This window comes from Polypterus senegalus, chromosome 8 (genome assembly GCF_016835505.1).
Source record: "Polypterus senegalus isolate Bchr_013 chromosome 8, ASM1683550v1, whole genome shotgun sequence".
NCBI classification, from domain to species: Eukaryota; Metazoa; Chordata; class Cladistia; order Polypteriformes; family Polypteridae; genus Polypterus; species Polypterus senegalus.
In genome coordinates, this window is record NC_053161.1 from 177,346,741 (window position 1) to 177,358,868 (window position 12,128).

At 39.1% G+C, this 12,128-nt stretch overlaps 1 protein-coding gene across 1 annotated transcript; it reads left to right on the forward strand.

Moving 5' to 3' along the window:
- The first annotated feature begins 41 nt into the window (after positions 1–41).
- On the forward strand, positions 42–11,714 carry LOC120533454 (zinc finger protein 239-like). Its single transcript, XM_039760366.1, has 3 exons — positions 42–127; positions 5,663–6,117; positions 10,207–11,714. Exons 2-3 carry the CDS (start codon positions 5,697–5,699, stop codon positions 10,797–10,799), a joined length of 1,014 nt encoding a protein of 337 aa, XP_039616300.1. The 5' UTR covers positions 42–127; positions 5,663–5,696; the 3' UTR covers positions 10,800–11,714.
- Positions 11,715–12,128: the final 414 nt, after the last annotated feature.

Here is a 12,128-nt window from a genome sequence, read left to right on the forward strand (position 1 = left end):
GACGCACTAAGATTATGCTGATCCGTGACGTCATCGAATGCGACTTGCGAGAGAGTGAGACGGTGTGCAGTAATCAGACTGCTGAGTAGGTCGGCTTTAAAAACAGCACATGCCAGAGAGGCAGAAGGTAAGTGATCCGAGTTTGTGGTTTTCATCTTTACGTTCATTTTATTCGCTTAAGGACTCTGCTCGACTTAACATCGGCGTAGTGTTATTATGCACGCTCACGCGAGTCTCTGATGCAATATATAACTTTATTGCAAACGTCCTTCCATCCATACATCTATACATAACAGCTAGAGTGCCCTCTACTGTTCCCTGTGAACACTATTGGTGTATGAATATTTAGTATCGGTTTGCCTGCATGCTTAATTGGTTTGCGTGTGTATAATACTGCTTTCATTCATATGAACTATATTGGTTCGTGTCCGTATATTATCGGTTTGTGCCTGAACTATATCCGTTTGTATATGCATACCACTGATTTGTATATGGAGTATATTGATTTACGTGTGTATGTCACTGGTTCCAGTATGTTTGATATTGGTTTGTGAGTGAACTGAATCTGTTTACACGCGCATGTTATCGGTTTTCGTTTGAACATATTGACTTGCGCTCTGTGCCAGTCTAACAGTGGATTTGTATATACAATATATTGGTTTCATGCACGTCTTATACTGGTTTCATGTGAGTAACCTGTCGATTTTGCGCTTGAACTCAATTGGTTGTGTGTTTACGATGTCGGTTTCGCGTACGAAACATACTGGTTATGCGTACGTACCTTACCGCAACTCTGTGAATGAACTCTATTGGTTATTCACGTGATCTTCAGCGGAAATGGGCGGGGCAAGAAACAGAAACTCAAGGGCTGGTAGGGTCATGGAGCGTAAAGAGAAGCGGACAGGAGGCCGATCTGCGTTAAAACAGGGCAGTACTGTATTTTCTTTTTCGCACAATACGTTTGCGAAAGGGCTCGGCGGTAATTATTACTATTTAACAGAATCTACCCTCGAGTTTGTAATGAACACAAGGCTGGAGTTAGTACGTATTTGGCCGTCTTCTTATTCGCATCCATGTTTGCTCGCAACAAGCCACTGTACTTTTTCACCCAACTTTTGAAACCAGTTATTTATTCTGAAGGCAAAATATTCTACATTTACGACTGACGCGTTTATCCAACATACATTTAGTTACTGTCGGTTACATTTCTTTCGCCCTTTGCCCCTCACACCACACAGAAAAGTAAAATGTCTTGCTCACGATCACACAGCGTCATTATCAGGACTTGAACGTACAGACTTCTTAAGCACCACGTGACAATGCTTGCACATCTACAATGTGTATATTAACTGGCATAATATAAGCTGGTCCAGGACAGATTCCTTTATTAAAGTTGCGTTTTAACATTTTCAACCCAAAATCTGGAATGTTTATTTTTTTTTAAATAAAGGATCAGTTTGCAGGTTAATGTACACGCTGTAGAATATTTTGCCTTGAAGACAAAGCTGTTTTGTGAATAAGTAACTGACTGCAGGCATATGTGTAGCTAGGAGTGAATAAAAAGCCAGCTGAATGCTTACCTAACTTCAGTCCTGTGATCATTTCAGATGTTAAAAATAATCACCACCACCAAGCCCTTTAACAGAAGTACAGTGGCACGCAAAAGCATTCAATCCCCTTGACAGTTGTCATAATTTTCTGCAAGACAAAAGATTTGTACACGTATTTATTCATTCAGTATTTTTTCTTATATTGTAACAAAACATTTCCAAAGTCAAAATAAACCATTTTCTGTACACGTTTAACTGAACAAGAAAACCTCCATCAGTATACATGAGTATTTTAAACCTCTGTGCTGTGGAAGCTCCAGGTTTACACCAATGACAAATTAATTACAAAGGTGATTGTCTTAATTAAACATAATGAGGTGGTACTTGTGAGTCCCTGCGGTGGTCTGGCACCCTGCCCGGTGTTTGTTCCTGCCTTGCACTCTGTGCTGGCTGGGATTGGCTCCAGCAGACCCCCGTGACCCTGCGTTAGGATATAGCGGGTTGTAAAATGACTGACTTGCGAGTCCCTTCTATCTCTCAGGATATAAAAAAGCCCCACTTTGGAGGTTTTCTCCTTCAGTTAATTATCTACAGAAAATGGTTTATTTGGACTTTGGAAATGTATTGTCACAGCCTAAGAGTTCACATTAAAAATACCAAATGGATAACTATGTGGACAAATCTTTTGTCATGCAGAAAATTAGGATGACTTTTAAAGGGATTGAATACTTTTGCCTGTCACTGTATGTTTGTGAACGGGCTTGGTGGTAATTATTTTTAAGAGTGTTTTCCCTTAATTCTGAAATGATCACGGGTATGCATTCAGCTGGTATTTTATTCACTCTTCGCTACATCCAGTATATACTTGCACTCAGTTACTTATTCACACAGCATTTGAAAACCAGCTTCTTATTCTTTTGCAACAGCAAGGCATAATATTCTACAGCGTGTACATAAGTTCAATCATTACAAACCAATCCATTATTTGACAAAATAAATAGTCCACATTTTGGTCCTGCACGGGTCAAAAATGTTAAACTCAAATTTAACAAAGGAATCTGTCCTGGGCGAGTTTATATTATGCCAGTGTCACAAAACTATGAAAATTAAGGTGGTCCAAAGTGATTTAACCCTTTACAGTGCCCATTAAATGTCACAGTTAATCCCATCTATCAGATATTGGAGTGGCAGATCTTTGTCAGTTTCACCCAGGTCCCCGCATTAGGCAGAGCAAAACCCGGCTGCATCTTTAAAAAACGCATCTGCCTTGTCACAAAGCTGTAAAAGGTAAGGTGACCCAATATTATGTAACTCACCCATGCAGGTCCTAAAAGTGCCACATTTTAATTAATGTGCCACATTTTAATTAATATACATGTTGTAGGTGTGCAAGAACTGTGGTTAGGGCTTTGCACTTTCAATCCTGAGTTTGTAGGACCATCAAGTCCTGATAGTGACACTGTGCGACCCTGTGCAAGTCACTTCATCTGTCTGTGCAGCGCTGGGCATAAGAAATGTAACCAGTAGTAACTAAATGTTATGTTGGATAAAGGCGTCGCTCATAAATGTAGAGTATTTTGTCTTCAGAATAACTAAGTGGTTTACAAAATCTGTGTGAAAAAGTACAGTCAAGGGTTGCAAGCAAGCATATAGCTGGGAGCAAATAAAGAGATGGCCGAATACGTACCTAACAGCCTTGTCTTCATTACAGACTCAAGGGTCGATTCTTTTAAATAGTAATAATTACCACCAAGTCTTTTCGCAAACGTATTGTGCGAAAAAGAAAATACCGCCCTGTTTTAATGCAGATCCATCTCCTGCCTGCTTCCCTACATGAGTCTACCGGCCCTGTTTCTTGCCCCGCCCATTTCCGCTGAAGATCACACGAACAACCAATAGAGTTCGCACGTAGAACCGACAGAGTTCATACACAGAGTCGCGATAGGGTGCACACTCATAACCAGCATGGCAACAGAGTTCAAGCACAAAACCGACCGGTAACATGAAATCAGTATAAGACGTGCATGAAACCAATATAATGCATTCACAAATCCATTTTTAGACTGACACAGACCGCAGTGCAATATTGTTCATACGCAAACCGATAACACGCAAGCGTAAACCGATGCAGTTCACACTGGAAACAGTGACATACACACAGAAATCAATATAGTTCATATGCAAATCAGTGGTATGCACATACAAACAGACATAGTTCAGGCACAAACCGATAGTATAATATAGTCCATGTGAATGAAAACAGTATTGTACACACACAAACCAATTAAGTATGCGTGCAAACCGATAGTAAATATTCATAAAGCAATAGTGTTCACACTTGAACCAATAAATTACACAAAGAAATTTATGACCTGTTTGGCCCCTCATAGTAAAGTCCCGTCTATGCGGTGACGTATGGTGCTCTGGCTCGGCTGTTGGGTTTTATTGTCTGTGTCTGCTTCACACTTGGCGTAGGAATGGTGGCCTTCGAGTGAGGCAGGAATGCCAAATCGTATAGAAAAAAATAACTAAATCCCATTAGTGAGAGACAAATAGCGGGTAAATGCTTGGTGTTTGGAGACGACATGCCATGGCTGTCTGAGTTTTCATTGGGTCCACTCAGATATATAAATAGATAAATAAATAAGATAGTTAGTGAAAGGCACTGTAAAATGTATAGATTTACTTTATTAGAAATTTACAGAAGCTTGAGACAAAGAGAAATATATAAATAATAAACAGTAATCCCTAAACACACACACAAATGTCTGGCTTGGATACGGGAGAACTGGTGCACCCAATAACAGGGCAATAGGTGGCATAAGATGGTCAGACCAGTCCAGATGTTCATTTGATTCCATTACAATCTGAAGAAAGCAGGTCCAGCTTGCAAACTGTGATGTGGTGATCTGGGATCTTCTATTTTAAATTTTCTCATTTAAGAAATTCATAAAGTCAGTACTGCTAATGTCTGTTGGTCTTTTGTACTGTAGATCTGAATTCCCATTTGTTCATTTAGCCACTGTTCTGAACAGTACCCGAGGATTTTTATTACTGCTATTATTTTATTTATTTATTTATTTTTAAATTTTATTGATTTTATTGTAATCATTCCATACAAATAGATCAAGTTTTACAAAAAATAGGATTGAAAACAAATCTGTCTATTATTTTAGAATAGTAGTCTGAGCAAGTTTTAAAGAAAGCTTTTTTATATTTTTTTAACACTCTCTGTCCATGCAATTTGAAAGACCTTCGTTGTTCTCCAGTTTTCAACACTGTAAGAGCTCAGGTGTTGTCATTAATCCAGGGAGAGTTTCTATTTGCTTTGATCACTTTTGTTTTAAGGGGAGCCACTGCATCCAGAGCATTTCTCAAGGTCACATTATAATGTGATGTTAGCTGATCTAAAATGTTTTTCATGTTTACATTCAATGTTAACTGATCTAAATGGTTTTTCCACAATTATACTCAACTTACTCAAAGTATCTATAAATTTTGAAGCAGAACTAAAATCTACATGTCGCACTGTCTTTGTTTTAATCTGTGAGTGTATTGGTAAGGGCAGAACCAAATCAAACGTAATTAAGTAGTGATTGGAAATAACTTCATTTAATAAAGTAATTTAAATATTGAATTTCAACTTTAAGTTATAATTAAATCTAATGTGTATTTATGATATTATGAGTTGGACCTTTGACAATCTGACAAAAGCTAGCAAAGTTCTTCTTTCATCTTCCCCATCCTGACAGGTGTCTACTTCTTAACACAATCCTGAGGCCCCACTTGTATAAACATTCCTCAACATAACTGATAACACAATTCTGGGACTCCAACAACACTGTTTGTTAAATCCCAGTAGTGAATTCTGCTAACCCACAACAGTCGAAGATGGCTGTCATCTTCTTCCAGCCTGTTGGACTTTCACTCCTCTCACTTTTTTTTTTATTACACAAATTTGATATGACGAGTGATGAGTTACCATCAACAGGCTCTGAGCTGTCTGATTTGACAGGCACGTTAAATGCAAAGGTGCTGTAAAATAAAAATCGAATAGCTTTAGGTCTGTATGATGGCAGTTTTAACTTCATTCAATCCTGTTCTTTCCACAGAGAGAGAAGCTGCAGTTTTTCTCTTAACGTCTAGATGGATGTGAAAGAGGAGATGTGCGAGTCTGACATGAATATCCCGGAGATAAGGACTGTAAATATTAAGGAGGAGGACTGGGAATGGGAGTCTGTTCTCCCTAAACAGGATCATCTCTGCATTAAAGAGGAGGACTGTGAGCTGGGGTTAGTGCATGTTAAAGAAGAGGCTGAAGAGAAGTTTGTCAGCATTGAGACAAGTATCCATACAAGTCTGGAGAGTGTCAAGGAAGAGGACCTTCACAATGCATGTCAAGATGGAGCCGTGACTGGGATGGTCTCTTCTCCGAGCAAACACTCTCCTGGGCCTTCTATCAGCGTGAAGTCTGAATCTTTACATTCTGACACAAACAAGACGGAGGAGAATTTCACAGTTAGAACAACAGAAGATCAGCCACAGTCTGAAAATAAATGTACAAAAAGTAAGTGTAAATAAGTTTTAGAGCTGGGTGGGGGGTGATGGGCCTGAAAGGGTGGTCTTATGTTTTTGATGAGAGAATGGAGTGAAACTGCTGTGATTTATTTTGTGATAAATGTGGCTTGACTGTTTATCTATAGTGATGTAAGGATTAGAGATTTTCTGGTTTTGTATTGTAATATTGTTCCAAGAAAATTTTTGGGAACCCTTTGGAATTCCTCTGGTTTCCACATTAATTTCTTCTAACATTTACATTTATTTATTTGGCCAACACCTTTATCCAAAGCGACCTGCAACATTTGAGATATAATTGCTTCCATTTCTTTTAATTTTCCAATTCTAGAACAGGTGGGTGAAGTGGCAAACCTTGGGTCACACAGTGGTGTCAGCAATGGGATTTGAACCCACAACCTAAGGGTTTGAAGTCCAAAGCCTTAACCAATTGTGAAGAAATAATTATACATTTTATTTGTATAGTGTCCTTTTCCAAGCTCAAAAAATGTCAGGGCACATTCTCATTATTAAAGGTGCATTTTGTAAGAACGTAAGAAATTTGCAAAAATGGAGAGCAGACCGTGCAGTCCATTTGTCGCCCGTTTGTTTAGCTAATAGCTAAGCTGTCTGGATATCTCATCCAGATTGTTCTTGATGGTTGTCCAGGTTTCTGCTTCAACTCCATGTCCTGGTAGTTTGTTTCAGAGTCCCACAACTCTTTGTGTAAAAAATTGCTTCCTGGCTTCAGTTTTAAATGCACTGCCCCTTAATTTTCACCAATGTCCTCAAGTAGTTGATTCACCATTAAGCTTAAAGAACATTGATGGATCTCCTTTATCAAAACCTTTTGATGATCTAAAATACCTGGGTCAGGTCCCCGTGCAGTTTCCTCTGCTCAGACAAAACAGGTTTAATTCTGCAAGTCTGCCGCAGTATGACATGTCCTTCAGTCCCGTGATGCACTTGGTTGTTCTCCTCTGCACACCTTCAAGTGTTGCTATTTCTTTCTTGTACTGTGGTGGCCAAGACTGCACACAACACTCCAGATGTGGTCTTACTAGTACACTATACAGTTTGAGCACAACATCCCTTGACTTAAATTCAACAGCTTCTGTGATATAACATGACATTTTATTTGCCTTTTGTAACTGCTTCTGTGCATTGCTCAGTCGATGAAAATGTTATGTCAACATAAACCCCTTTTCAAAGGTCTCTTCCTGTATGACATACCCCTTGGGGTCAGAACACAGGGCCAGTCATTGTATAGCACCCCTGGAGCAATTGAAGGTTAACCACCTTGCTCAAGGGCCCAGCAGAGCAGGATCTCTTACGGCAGTAACAGGGATTTGAACTGGCAACCTTTCAGATACCGACACAGACCTGTAGCCTAAGAGTCACCACTCCGCCCACAAAATCTTGCTGAAGGAAGAGTTTCCCACAATAAAACATTCGGTTTGTGGCAAACTTGTGACCTAGACTGTGTGTGTTGGGAGTTTGGGGAGCTGCAGTGCCCCCTAGGGACCACACAGTTAAATAACTAGAGATCCAGTTTTGTAGGTTTCCCACTGATGTCTACAGCTTCTAGTTTCAGAACGAATCTTTGGTGTGGGGCAACTGTGTCAAAGGCTTCTTGAAAGTCTATGTAAATTTCGGCATATGCTTTGTTCTTGTCATCTATTCCAGTTGCGTCTTCAAAAAAAAATCTAAAAGATTGGTTTGGCAGGACCTTCCTCTCATTCATAATCCCATACTGGGTGATATTTAGAATATTATTTTCTTTTAGGTAATTTTCTAATGTATTTCTTATTCTAGTTTCCATCATTTTGCATGGCACAGAAATAAGACGAATTGGTCTGTAATTACTAGGATCCATTTTTTGTCCCTTCTTAAAGATCAGAGTCACATTTGAAACTTTCCAGTCCACAGTGTGAAAGGATTCAAATGAGCACACAAAGAGGTTTGTGGGGAGCCGCCCGTATACTTGAAATTGGCTGCCAAAAGCAAAGGTTGCGGTTCAAAGTTTACTGACTTTAGTCCAGAACAAGAACAAACAGATAGGGAAAAGTGGCAACTTTAAAGTTAGGCAGGGGATGTGATGTCATCAGACCCAGATGAAATTTCCCATGGTCGGTCTGCTGATGAAACAGACTAAGGATCAGTGCACTCTGCCATCCCCTGGTCTGACGTCGAATTACCTCCCTTTGAGCCTTTTAGCTGCCTCCCATGCGCACATGTGTGACAGCAGGTACTTCTCCTTTCTGAAGCTGCTGAAATATGTCTAAAAAGTATTTATAGGTGACATCTTTTATTTCTTTCAATACAATTGGTAAGATCCCATCAGGTCCAGGGGTTTTATTAGTCTCCAACATATTGAGGAATTGATGCACATCTGACTCTTCCGTTTTAAAATCTTTAAACTCAGAGTTTGTTTTTACTTCTGCATGAGGCATTCCGCTTGTTTCTACCTTTAGAAATACTTGGGTGAAACATTTATTCAGTTTACAGTGATCCCTCGCTATATCACGCTTCGACTTTCGTGGCTTCATTCCATCGCAGATTTTATATGTAAGCATATCTAAATATATATCACAGATTTTTTGCTAGTTCACGGATTTCTGCGGACAATGGGTCTTTTAATTTATGGTACATGCTTCCTCAGTTGGTTTGATTTCATACAAGGGCCGCTATTGGCGGATGGCTGAGAAGCTACCCAATCAGAGCACGTATTATGTATTAAATAAAACTCCTCAATGATATAAGATATGCTTCCCGTGTGGTGCTTCGCATACTTAAAAGCCCGAACAGCACTTATTGATTTTTGATTGTTTGTTTTTCTCTCTCTCTCTCTGATATTCTCTGCTCCTGACACGCACTCCTTTGAAGAGGAAGATATGTTTGAATTCTTTTAATTGTGAGACGGAACTGTCATCTCTGTCTTGTCATGGAGCACAGTTTAAACTTTTGAAAAAGAGACAAATGTTTGTTTGCAGTGTTTTAAAGTCCCTGTGTTTCTGTGAAAATCTGTGACCCAAACGTGACAATATAAAAATAAGAATATAAACGTATGATTTTTACTTCACGGATTTTCACCTTTCGCAGGGGGTTCTGGAACACAACCCCCGCGATCGAGGAGGGATCGCTGTATTTGTTATTTCCTTCTCATTTTCAATGATTTCTCCATTTGTCCCTAAGGTTTCTTCAATTTTCTTTTATCTTTTTTTTTTTTTTTTTTTTTTACTAGAGTAGTCTGAAAAAATTGCTTGTTGTTTATTTTGGTTTCTCCAGCAATTTTCATTTCAGTTTCTTTTTTCACATTTCAAATACTTTTTTTGATCTCTTGATGTCGTGTCCGGCGTTCCTCTATGTTAGAATTGTCTGGCTTTTTTTTTTTTCTTTTTTATAGTTTTCTTGTACAGTAATCTTTTCAGTTGTACTTTTTTTTAATAATACTCCTAATTATCCATTTTGGAAGATTCTTTTTGTGTTTTACTGCTTTTTGGAATAAACATATTTTAAGTCTGGATCAGAAGATCTCTGAAGTGACACCAAGCTTCATTTATCACTGCTGAGTTTTTGTTTCCCCATCTGATGTTTTGTTGACTCTTCCTCGTCCCCATATAGTCGTCTTTCCTCAAGTTTGAAGTCTTTATTTTGTTGTTAACATACTTGGCATGGCACTCTGTTTAATAAAAGAAGCTCCTCAATGTCTTGATTATCGCGTTTCACCTCCATTTATTGAACAACATTAAAAATAATGTAACTCTGAACAACACTGTAGGAATTTGATGATGATACAGTCCTGTAACGTAGTTAACAAAATGTGTCCAATAATCTTGACAATTCGTTCTGTCACTTATGATCTATTTATTTTGAGTATTTCAACGTCTTAGTAATTGATGACTGCAAACATGTGGTGAGTAGTTGTAATACAGAAAGTAAAATTCACAAAGTGAGTGCTCTTCCACGCGTTTCTTAACTTTTACAATTGCTTCAGTGTATCGAAGGTTGTTCATAATTTCAGGCAGCATTTGTTTAATGTTGTGAAGTAATGTAAATATTAGGACAATGGATTAAAACTTTTCTTTTAAACTTTATACAGGAAGCAAACATCTCTGCATTAGTGAATGTAGCAAACAATTCTCAGACAGGAGCGGTCTTCAGAGACACACCGTACCTGCCACTGGAGAGAAGCCGTACAGCTGTTTGGAATGTGGCAAACGGTTTTTGCTAAGGAGCACTCTTCATACCCACAAGAGGATTCACACGGGAGAGAAGCCTCATTGCTGTTACGAGTGTGGCAAACAGTTTTCACAAAATGCCCATCTGCAAGCCCACAAAAGAACTCACACGGGATTGAAGCCATTTTGCTGTAATGAATGTGGCAAACAGTTTTCGCTAAGGAGTAATCTTCAGACCCACATTAGAACTCATACAGGAGAAAAGCCGTATCGCTGTAATGAATGTGGCAAACAATACTCTGAGAGGAGCAGTCTTCACAGACACACTAGAACTCACACTGGAGAGAAGCCCTACAGCTGTTTAGAATGTGGAAAACAGTTTTCATTAAGGGGCAGTCTTAAGAGGCATTCTTCAGTTCACACGGGAGAGAAGCCGTTTTCCTGCTCGGAATGTGGCAAAAAATTTGTGCGTCTGGTCAGTCTTAAGAGACACTCTGCAGTGCACATGGGATAGAAGAAGAAAGCTCTGTAGGAGGAAGTTGATGGGTGAAGGAGGATGGAGGAAGAAGTGAAATGTATATCCAGGAGTCCTTAAGTTTTGATGATTACCATCATTGTATATAATTGTCTGGGAATTTTCCTTTTAAATAATAGCGGAGATCAGCACTAGACTTTCTTTATTACAACAGGTCTGAGGGAGCCCTGCCATGTGGAAACCTAAGTAGCTGTGATAAGAATGAAGAAATATGTCATTGTTTGATCCTGTGAAGAATAGGAAACTTTGTATAACTGTAAAAAGCTGTTACAAATGTGGCAAACAGTTCTGTCACAGGTGTCTTCTTCAGATACAGTTTTTAACTTGTACATGACAGAGGTGACATTGCGTTCCTGAATGTGGTAAACAATTCCCGGACAGAAGTACTCTTTGAAGCCATAGAAGAATTCATACAGGAGAGAGTCCATATTGCTGTTCTGAATGTGGCAAACGATTTTCACAAAGAGGCCATCTTCACACCCACAAACCAATTCACATCGGATAGAAGCCACATTGCTGTTCTGAACGTGACAGACAATTTTCTTGTGTAACCAAGTTTAGAAACACTCTGAAAGTCACAGGAGATAAGGAGGAAGCTTTAAAGGAGTAAGTATTCAGGTAAAGAAGGCATAAATGGAACTCTCCCAACTCCCTGCATCTTGATAAGTACTTTCATATGGTGGAATATCCAATCTCTTCAAGATGAAACTACACTTGTAATATTAAAAGGATGCAAAAAAGTCATTCATCCTGGGCACTCATATCCCCAGATAAAAAGGTGCCCATTCTTTGCTTTGGCCCTTGGGTTGGGGATACAATGTGGGAAATAATTATTTGATCCCCTGCTGAATTTGTACGTTTCCTCACTTACAAAGAAATGAACAGTCTCTGATTTATATGGTAGTTTCATTTTAATGGAGAGAGACAGAATATCAACCAAAAATCCAGAAAGGACACATTACATAAAAGTTATAAATGGATTTGCATGTCATCGAGTGAAGTAAGGATTTGATCTCCTACAACCCAGCTGAAATTCTGACTCCCTCAGATTGGCTGTGTGCCCACGTGACACACAGATTACAATCAGTCAATCAATCAATTACAGATACTCCTGATCTCAGCTTGTGATGTGTATAAAGCACACCTGTCCACAGAATCAATTTCTTCCATTCCATCCTCTCCATCACCATGGTCAAGACCAAAGAGCTGTCAAAGGACGTAAGGGATAAGACCTGCACAAGCCTGTAATGTGTTACCAGACCACCAGCAAGAAGCTTGATGAGACGGTGACAACTGTTGGTGCGATTA